Genomic DNA, 18282 nt, shown 5'->3' with positions numbered 1-18282 from the left:
GCCTCACTGTGTGGTGCCATCAAAATAAAAAATTAACGTCAACCACGTTTATTGTTAAAAGTCAAGTTTGAGTTTTGCAACACATTGCTTTGCCCTCACTTTCAAATATACATGCAGACAAAACAAGCACCAATAAAACATTCATTTTTGACATGAGTTAATACCCAGAGTAAGTTCAAGCAAATACATACGTCTATGCTTTGATGGTTAAACTAACACGTTAATCTTAACCTCTGTGCAACAGAATAGTTGCCTGAAACATGAAATGTAGTTTACACTGTAACACAAGTAGAGCTAAGAAATGTGTTTACATGCTGTTAATTTAATTGACCCTCCGGGTAAACGCAAAACCTTCCATCTGGTGCAGAAGACTAACCGAGTCAGCTGTGAGGACTGCTGTGCGCCATTATGGCCTCACTGAGCATATGGGCCGCATCAAGCAGCCCTGTTCTCACACGAGGTAGAGTGTCCCCTCTGAATATTTAGTAGCAGCTTCAAACCAGTTTGTTTTGTGAGACTCTTTAGGCTACAAACACAGACTCTCTGACCTCAACACTAGCATGAGGAAGTGAGAGTCCTGTTTTGTTTTAGCTCCAGGGGGCTTGTAATGTAAGAGTACAATCTGTAAACAGGTGTAGGTGTGTGTGTGTGTGTGAGAGAGAGACAAATAGGCAATCAGTGCAGTGCAAGAGTTTGTGCATATCTAAAGAACAAAAGCGTGAGAGATGTCAAAAGAGGCAGGATGGCTGCTGGTTTGTAACCTGGGTCTGAGAACAGCCACTCCTTTTAGTATTATATACATAGGGGCCATAACAAAAACTAATCTTGTCCCATCTGCTCAGAGAGTTTCTCATATGAACATCTTCCTGCCAAATCCTCCACTGTCAGAAGTCCCAGTCATCTACTTCCAGGTGGCTGAGACCGGACTCCAGACTGGCAAGTCCAGAAGGTGAGTCCTGAGGCTGGGAGCTTTCAAAGCTGGTGATAGGCGACACGGGCCGCAACAGCTCAGGTAGGGCCTCTGAAGGTCGCCGTTTGATCTAAGAAAACAAAAAGATTTAGAGAACAAACTGAAACACGACCAATTCATATCTTATTTACCAAATTTAAATGTTCTAACTCTCCCACAATTGTCTAACACTTTAAATACTATATACTGATACATGTACACAAGTGAAAATGTTATAATTAATTCGATATCTTGCACACCTGTTTGAAGAAGGGATGGCCAACAAGACTGGTTGCAGATGGTCTGAAGAAATGCAATTGGGAAAACAGTTAGTGTCCCAGTCATAACACATTCCTAAAAGCAGTTGCAGTGCATTTATCGCATATATACTTTAAATATGCAGGGAGAGTTTCCCCAACCTTTTTTCTGGGTCTCGCTGTAGACACAGCTCAACAAAGGCGTGGAACTGTGGGGAGAACGTCCGGTTGTATGGGTGTCCTCCTGACGATGACGAGGGTTCACCGTTGGAGTTTCGGACTCCTCCCGGTCCTGGACCCTCACAGATCCCAGAGTCAGCACCAGAACGGGAAGGCTTCATGGACAGCTCCTCTGGTGGTATAGTTGTGGTATCCAGCAAGCATGGCACTGTCCCGTTTAGCTTCTCCAGTAGCATCTGTGGAAATGAGCTAGTATTAGTTTAACCCAATGACCTTCTTGCACACCTTAAGAGTTTGTGGTTTTAGTGTTCAGCTTTGCCCCTAATCTTCAGTTTAGATCAAAATGAAAATAACACCAATATTGTTGTTTACCATTAAATTACTTTCTACAGTCAAAATGTAACATAGGAGACTATTTAGGCCGTTGACACATCTCTGCTTACCTGTGTAGCTGGCATGTCTTTGAAGGGAACGTGTCCATTGGCTAGTTCACAGGCTGTGATCCCGAGGCTGTAGATGTCTGATCGAGAGTCATAGCCCTGGAGATTCTTCAAAAAAAAAAAAAAAAAATCAAATAGAAACTGTCAGTTTCATCTGTACCCCTCTTCTCATTTTCGTTGTGCATGTAGCATGAAAACTATAGTTCTGCAGCCTCTAACATTGACCGCAGAACAGCATTCACAGTGTTGAAAAATGTAGTACCTGTTGCAGCACTTCGGGACTAAGCCACGGCAGCACGTTAACGCTATACTGGGGGAAGTCGTGGACCACTTTGGCCCTTTGGCCATGTCGAATGAGGCTAAAGATGCGCCGCAGACCTGACATGCACACTTGTCCATCTGCAGAGATCAAAACGTGGCTGGCCTTCACACTCCTGCATAACCAAAACATTTAAGATAATCAATATCGTATCAGGTGTGAATGATTGTATTTTAATGACAGGGTAATATACATTAAACCACATGCTTGTCTTACCGGTGCACATATCCCATATGATGGATGTATTCAAGAGCTTTGAGCATGCCTAGCAAAATGTATGCTATAGTCAGCTCACTCATACCATCTGTAAAATGTGTGCAGATGAGATCTCTGGCTGACCCTGCAAGATTCAAAAACAGATGATCGTGATTAGAAAGCTCTCCGACATTAGCAGAGGCCGCTTCATGAATTGTTAACATAAATTTAGTTGCATAACGTATGAGAAACAGCAATAAGGTAAGAAATTGGATTTCTTACCATAAGCCATGAAAGGTGTGATGACCCATAATTCATTTTCAGCTATAAAGACGCTCTTGTATGGTAGAATACTGGGGTGGTGAAACAACTTTGACACATGTAGTTCACCCTGTGAGACAGAAAGGAAACTACATCTTATTATGTCAGAGCGAAAGATGGGGAGGAGAAGATTACATAAAATGCAATAGACTACGAGGCTGGCAAACAGATAAATTCTCAATAAAGCACTAAAATGAAATATGGGGAGGAGGGTGACATAAGAGTCAAGTCATGCACACTGAAGGCATTGAGCGATTCAAACCTGCAGGTAGGTAACCATGTCATTAGTACATGACTCCAAGTCAATCCGTCGGATGGCTACATGCTCCCCAGTGGGTCTATATCGAGCCAGGTTAACAGTCATTAAATTGTCCAAGCCCCGACCTACAAGACAATATTTAAATCACTGAGACAAAGTCATCCTCCAGTTCTGTTTGTTTGAATATTTATGTTGTTGTATGTTGTTAAATGCTAAACACACACAACTTAACAATACTTTTTATTTACAATCCAAATACTACCTTTAATAGTAAAAAAACCAAAACAACACATTTAGCTACACTTAAAACAATTCATTACATTCATCTTTAGTTTAAAAGGAAGGAAAAACCACCAGGACTCTAAACTACTGATATAGTAGCAGATCCAGCTCATGAGCTATCATAATTCACAGGAAGGTGACCACGGTGTGTGTACATTTGATTAAATTCTGATCAATACTGAAAAAAAGAGCAGTGATAAAAATTTTAAATGAACAGTTGATAGAGTTATTGCTATAGAAAAAGCTTATTGTTCCTTTGACCACTTGTTTATATATAACTATTTTTAAGTTGAGTGTTCTTTACTCAAGCATCAATACATTTTGTTTAACAAATGTCCAGAAATAACAAGAACGACATTAATGAAGGTCACCCAAAGCTACTACCTTAACTATATGGAGGCCAGCTGTGCTTAAAAGGTGCATTAGGAGTCAGGAAAAACCCTAGGTGATCTAGTTTTATGAAGAAAAAAAAAAACATCACAAGAAACTGTTCTTTAGCCAGTGCAGGCAAAACAAATCTGTTACTGCCAACAAAAACTGAATTAAGTTGAGGCATGTCTTTGATTTTACTTACCAATAACAGCAAGGAGCTCATAAGAGCTGCTGTCAGGAAGGAAACTGCCCATAGTGTCTCGACGAGGGAACGAGGTCAGACTCTCCTGACTGTCCTCATTGGCCTGGAGGAGAAAAGGAAACAGTGAACGAAGATCAGTTCTGGCATGAACCTCAGTGGTCATAGCACTGAACCAAAAGGGTTTGTGAGTGACAGCTGGAGACTTAGTCTTATGTGTGATAGCTGTTAGAAGATCACTAGAGAGGAGACTATGTTAGCATGACCCACAGCACTAGTGGAATTAGAGAAAATTAGCAACACAAACTGGGCAAACTATAAGTCTAATCATTAAAATAATGACCAGAGCTCCACTTAATCAGAATACCTCAATAATTCCTAAGGACATATACGCAATTTTAATTGCTCCAGAGAATTACAGTGCATCAGTTGTATATGGTTACTCCTCTGAACAACACAGTGTAAAAACATGGATAGCTTCCAGGCCAATTGTGAAGGGTCTTAATCCCTATCTCATAGGTGTCAAACTCTGGCCCGCGGACCAAATTTGGCCCGCAGCCTAATTACATTTGGCCCACGAAGCCATACCAAAATACTATTAGAGATGGCCTACTGGTATTATACAGCTAATATATATATTGTTTAGTATTAAGCTTTGCTTGTTCCATATTCAGTTTTCCAGCAAAACTTATTTGAGTCCATAAGAAAAGATTCATTCTTATATCTGGAGGAAGATTTTTTTTCCAATAAATATTAATGTTAGCCCGCGACTTTGTTCCAGTTTTGAATTTTGGCCCACTGTGTATTTGAGTTTGACACCCCTGCCCTATCTGAAAGCCATGTGTGAACGCTCGTGTGCTAATAACTTGTCAATTACAAGTCACGAACCGATAAGCAAGCAGTTTCAAAGTCAGATCTGCCCCTCTCCATTACATCTGATTGCATTTTTTTGTTTGTTTGTTTGTTTGTTTTGCAACCAAGACGCTAATAGTGTAAATGCTCATTTCAAAGCCTCGGAACGAGACTTCATGGTAACTGTGCCATCTTTTAAACCATCTATGCTATGAACTAATTCTCCAATAACAAAAACAGAAGTTAAGCTTAAAACCTTTTACATAACATGTAGAGAACAGCTTATATTTTTGAAAGTGAGGACTCCTGAATTCCATCAGTTTACTTCTGTTAAAATGATGGAAATGGACAGACTGCAGTCAAGCTGTGGAGGCAAATGGCAGCAAGATGTATGAATATTTGGACTGTCTCCATGGTGACCAGCAGTAAGAGACAGGCAAAATTAGAACAGCACCCTTCTTTGATCATAATTGACTCTTACAGGCTGGAGATGGCTTCAAGATCAAGATCAGGAACACACAACTCCGAAAATATCCTCACAGATAAAACTAAGAGTTGTTTCTTGTGTAAACCAAGCCACAAGAAATTATCTTTATGTAGTTTAAATTAAATACACATTAAAACTGGCATGACAGCAAAGTCAAACATGCTTTGGTAGCCATCGCTTAAGGGAGTGTCGGCAAATGTCATCTAATCACATGGGGTACACTAGACGCTGCCACTGTGATCAGATTTAGAAAGGGTTACCGTGCATTGCAAAAGCTCAACACATGGAACTCCATCCATTAACAAACTGCAGGGACACACGGTCGCAGACATCAAAGTGTGACACTTTCAGCTCACCACCAACTCAACATAGGGGCCGTCACCTCACACAGGAAGTGTGAAAACATACAATATCTTTTTAATGTTACTCAAGACTTTTAGTACGGCTACAAAAACCCAACAAAATCCAAAACAGCAGCTGCCTGAAGGCCAACATGTAAACAGCAGCACACCAAAGGACTCAGACTATTTCAAATAAGCTGTAGGTATGCTTGTCTATAAACCACAAAACAGAAGCCCTTGTGAGTGAGGTGAAAAGGGCTTTCTATGCTACAAGCATGTACAGTGTGTGTCATGAACTGCAAAGTCATGCATATATAAATGTGCAAAGCCTTGAGGGGGTAGTGGATTCTGCTTATTCTGTGTGCGCACATACATATACATGCATGCACGCACATACACAAAAGGCACATGGGGTGATGCAGTGGCAGGAGTACCACACTTACTTTCCTGCGAGAGACTCCCTGAGCTTGCTCTGGGGTAGAAAAACCACATCAATGACATAAAAACATGTACACAAACAAAACAAGAGAAGGATCTGTGTTTAGAGAAGCTTTTGAACTGGTTAACACAGCCTCTGGAAGTAAGGGTTTGCTGCATGACCCAAAATTTGATAAATGAGCTTTGCTGGTTTCACATGATTTGTCTAATTCAGCATCTTTGTCCTTGGTGACCACCCACACAGAATTATCTGTTTTAAAGGCTTCATTCGTTCTTAAAAAACACAAATTTAAAAAATAAAACAAAACAATCTCACTAAACCCATCAGGCTCTTCCCAGATGTTATTTTAACCATCATGAACACAGCCAAAACAGAAATTAAATACTTGATCCAAATGCAGCTCTGAGCAATGATCTGCATGCATTGAAATGAAAATGAGACAAATACTGTACAACTTCTTATTAAAAACAAACACTTGACAAAAATAACAAGAATATCACAATTATAATACTAATTATTGAGGAGTCTGACAGCCCAAAGATGAGCTTTGCATTCACAGGATTTTCAGAAAACTTGACCTCTGACCTTAAGGTCTAGGTCACACAGATATGAACTTCTTCAAGATTTTTTGGTAGCTATACATATGGTGTCAATTTGAAAATTGTACGTCGCTTTGTTCTTCAGTTATTGCATTTACAAAATGTGTCGACATCACCCACCTGGCAGGGTGACAACAATACCCCATCAGCCCTTTATGGCTGAGGGGTAAAAACTATATAGAATATCAGAAACAAGAGTTAGCAAATCATTACAACTCTAAACACATTAGCAAAGCAACTCTGTTGCCAATATCAAGATTTTTTATTTTAAGTTGCATAAATGTTCCTTGTATGCACGTGGAACTATTCCAAATCTAACCTTAAATAAGCTGCTCAGAGTTAAATGACTTGTCAGCTGGGAAGAAGTAAGACAAAGTGAGAGACACAGACATCCCTTGCTAAGGCTGTGTAATGAGTTTAACACTAGACTCCTTGGAGCCCAATTAACTGAGACGCCATACTATGTAGGCTTTACAACAATATGGATGTTTCTTCAGTAACCAATTACATTAAATTATGTATGTGACATTGTAGTGCTGTGAACCCTGCAAAACCTGGAGCACCCTCATTGCAACAGTCCCTCTACACCTCACTAAAGAGTTTCTTGTAGCCTTAAGGTGCAGTCATTAATGAATTAATGCATGAACTGCAGTCACTGAAGGTGGGGACTAAGAAATAGCTGCAGATTGTCCATTTACCTTAACTCTATGTCTCAGACCTCAGATCAGTTTTTAATCAATGCTTGCATACTTTTCTGTCAGCTGAGCACTGCAAAACAATTACACCAAACTAATGGCTGTGGACCTTTTGCACAGTTCAGTCACATGCATGCCTTTCTTGTTTTTTCCTTGTTGTTTTTTTGCTTTATTTCCACCCTGTTTTCACACTCAGAGTTGCACCAATGCTGAAACCTCGTGAATTTTTTTATTTTTTCCCCCAGATCAGGAATCTAAGGGAACCAAAATAATCAAGACAAAAGCATTTTAATTCCCATCCTTGTTTTAATACTATTGTACCCTCTTCCTATTTAAATAAATAAATCTCCCTCTCACCCCCGAGGCATGGTATGTGCTCCTCAAACTCGGGTCCTCTACTAGAGGCGTGGGACTCTGAGAGTTCTGCCTCTTAGACATTCCTAGGACTGCACTATTTTTTTTTCTTTTAGGTATGTTTTATCTTTGTTTGTAACCACATGTTTAAATGATCTGCATTGTTTCACATATGTATCTACTGTGTATCCCATTTTTAATGACCATTTATGTTAATGGTGTACAGTACATGTGGTCAGCTGCAACTTAATTCATTAAAAGGATAAAGTCGCATTTAATTACTTGTGAAATAAAATATTTAATAGTCAAAAATAAGAACTTTTAATACCAAATACAACTTCAGAAGAAGCGTGGCAAGCCCACATGACATCAGTTGTGAGTGCCATCCTGTGATAATGTTCCCTTGTAAAATGAAACAATAAGTTAAGAACGCTGCTGACAGATGATTAGGGGATGGAAAGCTTTCATAATTGTGAAATTCACAGCAAAGTAAATACTCAACTGGAGCAAAGCTTCAGTGAAAACTGAAAGTTGTTTTCTGTTGGTGCTGTTGAATGGTCAGTGGTTTGTGAAAGGTGAACCCTATGGTTAAAAATTAATTTGGCTTTGAGTCTCACCTCCAAACAACTCCAAATCCCGCAGGCTCTCCACACTCAATTTCTCAGATACCCAACGCTGACATACACAGAGAGTTAATGGAAAAAAGGAGAGAAATGCAAGCAAGAATAAGGAAAGGTTACACATAAATATAGGCACATTTAATGTTGCTGAATAAAGTTGGTTAATTTAGTAAGGTGCAGCTGTAGAAGTTTCTTTAATATTGTGCAAGAGAAAGTTGTGCAAAGCTCTGTTTCAAACACATTTAGCAATTGTGTCCAGTCTTGTATATCTATAAGCAGTGCTGGATCGAAAGGCAAAGTGTTTCTTTGATGTGTTAACTTTAGAAACATGAATACACTAATGATGAATCCCTTAAAGGGATTAATCCTTCTCTTGGTACAGTGGCAATCTTCAGTGGGCATAATGAATAAAAGCATACAATTAGACATAAGGCATGGTCTGGCTTAAGAATCAATCCTCATGATACCAGCCCTGCAAGACAATACAAGAATTTAGAAGAATTTGACCAAATACTTACAAGAAAAGACATCGATCCTCTCAAGTGTGTTACATTTGATGCCGAAAACAGATAAAGGGAATAACTGTGGAAACAAGAAAGAAAGAAAAAAAAATGTATGTAGCGGTCTAGCCTCACTCAGCTGTAGTAGTGGTTAATTAAATTTAATATAATCAATACATATTACAATTATTTCACAGAATAAATGTGAAATTTAACACAAGTTGTAGACAATAACATGTCTAATGCTTTGGTACGTCGCCAAACAAGCAAAACCAGTCTTTCCTCGTTTTCATTTCGCTTACAAGTTATCGCAGTTCATTAAAGCGCTTACTAAACCTTGTATAGAAAAATAAAACAACCAGCTAAATGACCTGTAGAAGTAACTATTGGTTTGACGCATGACATCTCTTTTCTTGTCATTTTAAGCTTAGAAGCGGTCGGAGTTTACGTTTCAGTATTGATGATGGCTACGCAAACAGATTTGCTGAGCGACTGTCAGCAACAACAAAAAAGGAGAAGAAGGAGAAGCGTGAATAAAGCGAAAGAAAATAAAGAAATCATTCACTAGTACCACAATAATATTATTGTTATTATTGGGGGGGTACTCGCTAATGTTGCTATGATGGAGGACACAGGGTGGCATAGTTAGCTAAAACGGCGACATCAACCTGTTTTAGTCAGAAACGCCATTATTTTAACACCTCGATAACTCACCCGTATAATGCTCGCAGCAGAAATGCCTTGTTGATGTGATACCGTCTTAGACTAACTTATTTGGCGCACCATCCTCTCCGGCAGGATGTTTTTGATAGCTCTCTACTAAGCTTTATGGGTTGCGCGCCGTGTCGCCAGCGAATGACGAAATGCGCAAAAAGAAACCTCGCGCACACGGTTGACGCAAGCACCGTGGGGGACTAGTGAAAACAGAGGCGCTTTTATTGGTAAAAGAAACAGGTAAATAAATACTCCCTACCGTTTAGCACTACAAAGGATCGATGCTTTCGGCTAATGAAAAAAAATGAAGCTCTGTGCTGCGCTTGGGTGTGAAAGGGCCTCGTTCACGGCAAAGTTTCGATCCTAACGTCGCACACCTCCTCGGCCTTACTGCGGCCTTGAGCTAACGCTAACATTTGGTGCAGATAAATCATGTCCAAGTGCTGTTATTGTCCAACTGCTACGACGCAAACAACCTCTCGAAGCTAGCAGGGCAATCAAAATGTATTGTGTTTACTTTTATCTTCGTATTTAGCGTGTGCGGTAAGCTTTAGGAACCGTAACGTCGATGCTTTGCTGTTGCTTGTTAACAAATATGCATACCGCCAATAGACAGCAGTTTCTGTAGTACCGTTATAGATATCAATAAAGGCGTTTCATGAATTTTGTGTATTTATCATAGTAGTCGTATTGACGTGAATAGTCGTAGATGCTCGTCTGCGCATGTGTTGTTCAGCTAAAGTTGCTTTCCGCAGTAGGGGATGTAATGTACTTACAATCCGTATTATTTGTTAGTAAACTCGTCATTATCCACCGAAATGCCCTTGTTAGAAGTGGACGCTATTGACCATGTGACCGACTAAAGAGAGAGGTGTCCATAATGCTGAGTCAGATTGTGCTGAGGGCACCTTTAATAAAGAGCCACGAAGTATAGAAAAGGTCAGATGGAGCTGCACTTTGTCTTTCTGAATCAAGAAAAAGTGTATGATAGGATTCTAAGAGAGGAACTGTGTTATTGCATGAGGCAGTGGGGACTGGGAGAGAAGCATGTAAGCGTGGTGCAGGACATGTGTGAGGACAGACAGTGGTGAGGTATGAAGTAGGTGTGACAGATGGGTTCACTGTGGGGGTAGGATTACATCAAGGATCGGCTCTGAGCCCCTTATTGTTTGCAGTGGAGGTGGATACATTGAAAGATGAGGTCAGGTTGGAGTCTTCGTGGATTATGGTGTTCGTAGATGACGTTGTGATTTGTAGTGAGAATAGTGAGCTGGAGGAAGCGAACTGGTGAGATTTATGGTCTGGAGAGAATAGGAATGGAGGGCAGTATAACCAAGACAGATTACATGTGCACAAATTAGAGGGAGACAGGTGTAACAGTGAAAGGTAGTCAAGGTGGATGAGTTTAAATACCTGGGGTCAACCATCCAAAGCAACGGACAGTGGAGACAGGGTGGAGACAGGAGCCTGAGCTGAGTTGAACATGATCAGGTTTTAGTTGGGATGGACAAAATTAGAAGTGAGTACATCAGACGAACAGCTCAGGCCAGCAACACTAAAGAGGCAAGTTTGAGATGGTTTTTAAAAACTGAGCTGCCTGTAAGGAGGAAGAGAGGAGGATCACAGAGGTTGGTGGATGTAGTGAAGCAGGGTTGGTGTGACAAAGGAGAAAGAAGAACTGAAAGAAGAACTATTTTTTAACTTTAAATTGGGAAGTGTAACAGGGCTGGTTTAAGATTTTAGAGACTTCTCTAAGAGCTCTTTTTTTAAATTCTTTTCAGAACAGCCATGAACTGGAACAAAGGTGGTCCTGGTGTGAAGCGAGGTTTTGGCTTTGGGGGGTTTTCACTCGCAGGAAAAAAAGAAGAGCCTCGCCTTCCTCATCAATCACACACATCATTTGGAGGCCCAGGATCTGGAAGTGGTGGATATGGGAAGAACCAGCAGCTCCCATCATTCTACAAAATAGGGACCAAAAGAGCTAATTTTGATGAGGAAAATGCGTGAGTATTACATATCTCACATATGTACAGTAATAGAAATATTAATTTCAGCCCTTGATAGCAGCACATACTAGGATTGTGAGTAAATGTATAAGCTGCATATGTCCTCTTTTCAATTAGATATTTTGAAGATGATGAAGAGGAGTCCAGCAGTAACATGGATCTGCCTTACATCCCAGCTGAAAACTCACCCACACGGCAACAGATGCAGTCAGGTGGTGGCTCAGACAGCGAAGATGACCCTTTGGATGCTTTCATGGCCGAAGTTGAGGTGAGTAGATTTTACAGATAAGCAGAGACACAAACTAAACTAAATTCTGCCTTTAACAGATTTATTTTATTTTTATTTTTCAGAACCAAGCAGCTAAAGACATGAAGAAACTAGAGGAAAAGGAGAAGGAGAAAAAGTCAGCCAAGTAAGACTCTATATTTGCTTGTTTTTATGCTTAATTTAGGTGTTAGGCATTAAATAAAATAATTTCAACAGGAAAAAAGAAATTGCCCACAATTGGATCAAAATTTCATTTAATTTTAAATGTGGCTTAAGTTGCCAAAAGCTGTTAAACTTTACTCAAACCTTATCATTCAAATTTCTCCAAGAAAAAAATGTAAATAAAAATAAAAATCCAACAGTACCTTTGCTAAATAAAAAAAAAAAGAAAGATATTGTGAGGTAAGCAGATTGATCGTACTCATAGTGGGATGTGGGCTGTCTTTGGTGTACGAACGAGCCGCAGGGAAGTTTTTTTTTCTCCGCTTGTCATTTCAGGGGTATTCGTGATGACATTGAAGAAGAAGATGAGCAAGTGAGTGAGCCCTCCAAAGTTTTTAATCCTCTACTTTGCTGGTCAGAGAGGTCTACCCTCTCTAATGTTATAAAGCCTCATGTCTTCCCTTTTTTTTTGACCAGGTTGCATATAGGATCAATATTTTTAAATGCATTTCATTCTTGTTTTTAAATTGTTGAGTATTCTTTAACCCGTATGTTAAGCTTGTGCTATAAAGCTGAAAGTCTCATTTGTCACTTCATCCTGGAGGCTGTAGTAAGGCTGTACTAGCTCACTTTTTCACCTGAAATGATTTAATCTCTGCAGGAAGCTTACTTCCGCTACATGGCAGAGAATCCCACCGCTGGGCTGACACAGGAAGAGGAGGAGGAAAACATTGATTATGACAGTGATGGGAATCCAATTCCCTCTACAACCAAGAAAATTATCATGCCACTCCCTCCTATTGACCACTCAGAGGTAAAGTTCATAATTCTCACTGAAAACACACAATTGTTTGGGGGGGTTGTTGTTGTTTTTGTATTTCTCACATATGATAACTATTTGATTGTACATTTTGCTGCCTTTTTTGCAATTTTTCATAGATTGATTATCCACCCTTTGAGAAAAACTTTTACGAAGAGCATGAGGAACTCAGCAGCTTGACTGGAACTCAGGTGCTGGAGTTGAGGCATAAACTGAACTTACGAGTAAGTCTGTTATTCATTTTTTGTACCTGAGAAGGGATAGGGATGTAGTTTAAGCTTTCTTTTCTAGTCTTATTTTCTTTATCACCGATATTACTAGCAACATGGATCGCGAAATAAAGATTAAGTTATTTGTTGCTCATTGTTTTGTTCTTTCTCAGGTATCTGGTGCTGCCCCTCCAAAACCTTGTACCAGCTTTGCCCACTTTAATTTCGATGAGCAACTAATGCACCAAATTCGGAAGTCTGAATATACTCAGCCCACACCAATTCAGTGTCAGGTATGTTGTAATTTAATGTTTTGATATTCACATGGGTGAAAATTTAATAAGTTGTTATTAATGGGGAATAAATTTTGATTTTAGGGTGTCCCCATTGCGCTGTCAGGACGTGATATGATAGGTATTGCAAAAACGGGCAGCGGCAAAACTGCAGCTTTTATCTGGCCAATGCTGGTTCATATCATGGACCAAAAGGAACTGGAGCCTGGGGAAGGACCCATCGCAGTCATCGTGTGCCCTACCAGAGAGCTTTGTCAGCAGGTAAGAGAAGGTTGGAGTATAAAGGGTATATTTGAAATTACAATGTTAAAAGCGTTGGCTCAGTATGGTGTGTAACTGTTAATATTTACTAGATCCATGCAGAATGTAAGCGCTTTGGGAAAGCCTACTCATTGCGTTCAGTGGCTGTATATGGAGGAGGCAGCATGTGGGAGCAAGCCAAGGCTTTGCAGGACGGTGCAGAGATTGTTGTGTGCACTCCAGTAAGAACCTTTTTTCATTTCTCCTGGTTAAAGATGAAGCATTTGCTGCACTGTTGCAAAATAAGCATTAAGTTCACTGCACGTGTGTGTTTGCACAGGGTCGTCTGATAGACCACGTTAAAAAGAAGGCCACGTCTCTGCAGAGAGTAACATACCTGGTGTTTGATGAGGCTGATCGAATGTTTGATATGGGCTTTGGTGGGTTATCATGGTCACTGCTCTAGGAAAGATGTTGTGCTTTTATTCTTTCTAATTTACAGTATGTTGAAATCATTTTTTGTTTTCTTTCTTTTTGCTTTAGAATATCAGGTTAGATCCATTGCCAGCCACGTTCGCCCAGACAGACAGAGTAAGTGATATGATTCTTTTTTTTTTTTTAATGCAAATACTGGAACTACTGAGAATTTATATATTAATATTGATTCATTAATTTCTTCTCAGCTCTTCTGTTTAGTGCTACATTTCGGAAGAAGATAGAGCGGCTTGCTAGAGACATTTTGGTTGATCCCATTCGTGTCGTGCAGGGAGACATTGGAGAGGTAAATATAGCTTTTAATGTTAATGCTTCTTAAATGTTCACAGGGTGGTGAAGTACATAGAATTCAACTTTTCCTAACTTTAGATTTTTAAAACGTAGTTTCATGTCTACTCAAAAGTTTTGTAAGACATTTTTGTCTTTGAAGCTCTGTATTAAAAAGTACATAACATGTTTCTTTTAGGCTTTCATTAAAATGCAAACAAAAAAATGCCCTGACACTGCTTTTATTTTAATCCTCTCTAAAAAGGCCAATGAGGATGTGACTCAGGTAGTGGAGATGCTGGTCAGTGGGTCTGATAAATGGGGCTGGCTGACTCGCCGGCTGGTCGAATTCACCTCCACAGGATCGGTCCTCATTTTTGTCACCAAGAAGGCCAACTGTGAGGAGCTAGCTACTAACCTGACTCAAGAGGGCTACAGCCTGGGCCTCCTGCATGGTGATATGGACCAGAGCGAGAGGAACAAGGTCATCAGTGATTTCAAGAAGAAGAACTTGCCCGTTCTGGTGGCCACTGATGTAGCTGGTGTGTACACGATGTAGTTCTGATTGACACTAAGGTTTCCTTGTTCCCTTTTCTTTACGTTTTCATCACTTTCTGTAGCAACTTAATTTTCTTCAAGCTGAGAAACACATTTCCTTGCTCCCTTTTTTCCTCTTACTAGCTCGTGGTCTGGACATCCCATCAATTCGTACGGTGGTGAACTACGACGTTGCACGAGACATCGACACACACACCCACAGGATCGGTAGAACGGGTCGTGCTGGAGAGAAAGGTGTGGCCTACACTCTCCTCACTAATAAAGACACATCATTTGCTGGGGACCTGGTGCGGAATCTGGAGGGAGCTAATCAGGCTGTTTCCAAAGAACTGATGGACTTGGCCATGCAGGTTAGATAAATCACTGATTCACAAATAATATTTATCTGGACTAAATGCATCACTTTATTAATTGATTTTTTTTTTATAAACTTTGCTCAATTTGCATTGTTTTGGGGGTTTTTTCCCCAGAATCCCTGGTTCAGGAAGTCACGATTCAAAGGTGGCAAAGGAAAGAAACTGAATATTGGTGGAGGTGGTCTTGGTTACAGAGAGAGACCCGGCCTTGGGGCTGAAAGTTCTGTAAGTTAAAACCTAATGATTGTAATCATTAATGCACACTGTAAATTAATTAGCAAAATGCCCATAATAACAGATAATGACTTATAACTGTTTTCTTTACAGGATCGTAGCAGCACTAGTAGCTTGTTGTCTTCCACTAGTAGCTATGAAGGCTACAGCAAACCAACTACTGGGGCAATGGGAGATCGCATGTCTGCAATGAAACAAGCCTTCCAGGTACTCACTAATTCAATTTTTCTGCCATTCTCCTTTATGGTCTATAATTATTCCTACCTAGAGAGATTTCAAATGCACGTTTGAGGAGGAAAGAAATGATTTCTCTTTTAGCGCATAAACACAGTGTGGTGATAAGAACGACGGTGAAAAGAAGATTCAGAAGCTGCATTTGGTCAAACAGAAAAACCACACAAACTTGGAAGAGTGCATTTGTACAAAATGGAAGGGCTGGTAATGGACAGAGGCAAGATTATCGATGGTTCCACCCTCGTTCAATAAAGAGGATGTATGTTATATCTACACAAGGCATTTTGTAGAGGGTATAGCAGCCGTGACAGTTTGCCTTAAACCGACAGCAGTAATCTGCACGATTCAACTTTTAACTCAAATTAGTATTTCGACTTTTTTCTCAAAATGATCAATAATATTTGTTTTTCCTCAGTGTGGCCCTAATACTCCTTTGTTAGACTTACCTCCATGTATTATGTATAAAGATTTCTGTAACTCCTCAGTGCTTAATGCAGTATTTTTTGTTTAGCCGCTTAAATCAAAGCTGAAAAGCAGTTCAGTTGCATCTTGATGAGTTCATCTTAAACTTACTGTGTACGCTTACTTTGGACATTCTTTGTAAGAAAGGAATAAATGCCTTAGGTTTAAGATAGTTAGTCATTCATAATGTCTCTTTTTCCTCTAGGCTCAATATAAGAGCCACTTTGTAGCTGCATCCAGCGGCCCCCCAAAGCTCAGTGCCAAGTCTAGTGGCTCCTCAGGATGGACCAGTGCCGGCAGCCTGAGCTCTGTGCCAACAGAATCTGCCAATGGCTCAGAACGGTCTCACAGTGCTACCTTGTCCATGGTGGGTTTCACCAGTGCTGGCTCCCTGAGCTCAGTGGCCCCCACCAGTCAAACCAGTTCACTCCAGAGCTACACTCCACCTGCACCTCCGTCACAGAGAGAGAGCTCACGTGATAGACACGGGGACGACCGGGGGCGTCACGGTGACAGTCAACACCGCCATAGCGACAGGAACGATCGATACAGTAGCGAGGATCGCTACGGAGACCGGGATCGTCACGGGGATAGAGATAGAGATCGTGACCGCCACGGCGACCGTGATCGCCACAGCAGCAGCCGCCACAGTGACAGTCGTAACGGAGATGGAAGCAAGAGGGACAGAGATGATCGGAGGAGTGATAGGGATGGGGGAGACAGGGGGAGTGGAGATGGGAGGGACAGAGGAAGCGATAGCTTTGCTGTCCCTGAACCACCTAAACGTAGAAAGAGCAGATGGGACAACTAAAGAGAACATAAACACATTAATCGATCTTTATGTGCACCCAACTGCTCCATAACAAGCTTGTCTGTATAGGCAGATAGCAGAGCATATCAGAGGCTGACACAAGCACAGAACCGTAGGGGATATTTTATAGATTTCGATTAGATAGGAAGTGTACCAAACCTCCTATCAGGCTGGTTAGGACATCATGGTTTGGAGTTTAACAGTTTGGTCAGATCAGCATAAGCGGCTCCGAGACAGCTACTGTACATATACCATCTAAGACTGTTGTTATTGTAAGTCAAGTCAAGCAATACAGCTGTAATAAATCCTCCTGTCCATTAAAAACAATCAAATTAGGATGTGTTATTGTTGTTTGTCTCACTGGCCTCATGCTTTTGGCTTGCAAACTTGATGCTTTATTTTCTCCAGTGGTTTTTTGCCAAGTGTGTTTGTATTTTTGCATTTTGTTAATCTACAAAGCAAACTGTTTGATTTCTGAAGGCGCACTGTGATGATTCACAGTCACTCGAGTACATGTCAAAACAAATATGTATAGTTCTTTTTGTGTCTTGTATTCAAGTTTTAGTGAAGTGCCTCTCTTTGGCATTTAGTCTGTATTCCAAAATGTTTTCAAGAAAATGCATTTGTTTGAGAGGAATTTCAAGTGTATATTGACATGGAAAATGAGAGGTTTTTGATTAAAAGGACTCCTTTGGCACATGCTTTTATATATTCATTTTTGGCTTTCATTACATAGTGATAGGGTCAGAAAGTTGGGATTGAGATGGGATGACATGATGCAAAGGGACTGGAGTGAAACCCAGCCTGCCACATTAAGAACTAAGCTCTTGTTGTATGGGCTGTTGCTTTAGCATCATGTGACATAAAAGGAGTTTTTACTCTTGATGTTAAAATCCAAAAAGGTGACATGAAAGATGGGAGTTGTATATTTCTCTAAAGTGGTTTAAATTCATTTAATTTAAACTTAAACAGTTCCTGGCAGCAAACAACCACAAAAAAGTGGTTTTGTCATTTCTCACTGTGGCCACTGGGGGGCATAAATGGTTGTGATACGCATCATTCCACATAATCGTAGCGGTGTCAAACATATTTTTGCAGGCAGCTCAGATATTTGCGTATAATCCCTGTGCAAATTTTATTCACATAAACTACAAAGCAAAAAGTAAATAACTAGCATGTCACAATTTTACTCCCCCTTTTCAAAAAAGTTTAACCAATTTTCTCTTCCATATTTGGCATTCACTTCACATAACGATTGGTTTAACTGCTTCAGTGTGTTGCACACTGCTCAACACTATGACCTGTATTTTCAAATTAATTCTACCATGGCTACCTATTTTACTAACATTTACTGGCTTCTAGTCTAGAGCTTTTGATCAAAATGAAGTGTAATTTCCTGTGTGTAAGAGCTTCAAAGAAGGCAACTGGACATATTTAACTTCTTTGAAGATGTTTCACCTTTCATCCAAGATGCGTCTAAAAGATGAAGAGTT

The 18282-nt window shown here is 40.2% G+C and overlaps 2 protein-coding genes across 7 annotated transcripts; one reads left to right on the top strand and one right to left on the bottom strand.

Annotated features, from left to right (window-relative positions):
• Nucleotides 1-32: 32 nt before the first annotated feature.
• On the bottom strand, nt 33-9527 carry strada (STE20 related adaptor alpha). Of its 3 annotated transcripts, XM_026164216.2 has the most exons (13): nt 9375-9527; nt 8679-8742; nt 8158-8215; nt 5897-5925; nt 3777-3879; nt 2924-3045; nt 2623-2731; nt 2362-2485; nt 2089-2260; nt 1830-1934; nt 1369-1622; nt 1210-1252; nt 33-1040 (listed from the first exon to the last, which is right to left on the bottom strand). In XM_026164216.2, exons 2-13 carry the CDS (start codon nt 8688-8690, stop codon nt 885-887), a joined length of 1287 nt encoding a protein of 428 aa, XP_026020001.1. In that variant the 5' UTR covers nt 8691-8742; nt 9375-9527; the 3' UTR covers nt 33-884. The 3 variants fall into 3 exon arrangements, with proteins under 3 accessions (XP_026020001.1, XP_026019999.1, XP_080156260.1); XM_026164214.2 differs by lacking the exons at nt 5897-5925; nt 8158-8215; XM_080300134.1 differs by lacking the exons at nt 5897-5925; nt 9375-9527.
• On the top strand, nt 9483-17486 carry ddx42 (DEAD (Asp-Glu-Ala-Asp) box helicase 42). Of its 4 annotated transcripts, none has more exons than XM_026164212.2 (18): nt 9483-9614; nt 11156-11377; nt 11498-11648; nt 11732-11793; nt 12147-12183; nt 12472-12624; nt 12750-12854; nt 13013-13132; nt 13217-13393; nt 13486-13614; nt 13713-13812; nt 13916-13963; nt 14056-14153; nt 14400-14676; nt 14816-15042; nt 15163-15273; nt 15376-15489; nt 16184-17486. In XM_026164212.2, the coding sequence occupies exons 2-18, from the start codon at nt 11163-11165 to the stop codon at nt 16787-16789; spliced, it is 2730 nt and encodes a 909-aa protein (XP_026019997.1). In that variant the 5' UTR covers nt 9483-9614; nt 11156-11162; the 3' UTR covers nt 16790-17486. The 4 variants fall into 4 exon arrangements, with proteins under 4 accessions (XP_026019997.1, XP_026019998.1, XP_080156259.1 ...); XM_026164213.2 differs by having other exon boundaries at nt 9495-9614; nt 11161-11377; XM_080300132.1 differs by lacking the exon at nt 9483-9614 and adding an exon at nt 9675-9878.
• Nucleotides 17487-18282: the final 796 nt, after the last annotated feature.

The sequence above is a fragment of the Astatotilapia calliptera genome, chromosome 4 (genome assembly GCF_964374335.1).
Source record: "Astatotilapia calliptera chromosome 4, fAstCal68.1, whole genome shotgun sequence".
Taxonomy (NCBI): domain Eukaryota; kingdom Metazoa; phylum Chordata; class Actinopteri; order Cichliformes; family Cichlidae; genus Astatotilapia; species Astatotilapia calliptera.
This window is presented reverse-complemented; position numbering and strand designations above follow the sequence as displayed.

Coding starts and splice junctions, on each gene's coding strand:
- strada (XM_026164216.2), bottom strand. Junction 2,261..2,361: donor CATATGGGATATGTGCACCG/GTAAGACAAGCA, acceptor TTGGTTATGCAG/GAGTGTGAAGGCCAGCCACG. Junction 1,623..1,829: donor AAGACATGCCAGCTACACAG/GTAAGCAGAGAT, acceptor TCATTTCCACAG/ATGCTACTGGAGAAGCTAAA.
- ddx42 (XM_026164212.2), top strand. CDS start 11,163: ATGAACTGGAACAAAGGTGGTCCTGGTGTGAAGCGAGGTTTTGGCTTT. Junction 12,625..12,749: donor CTCCTATTGACCACTCAGAG/GTAAAGTTCATA, acceptor AATTTTTCATAG/ATTGATTATCCACCCTTTGA. Junction 13,813..13,915: donor AATGTTTGATATGGGCTTTG/GTGGGTTATCAT, acceptor TTTTTGCTTTAG/AATATCAGGTTAGATCCATT.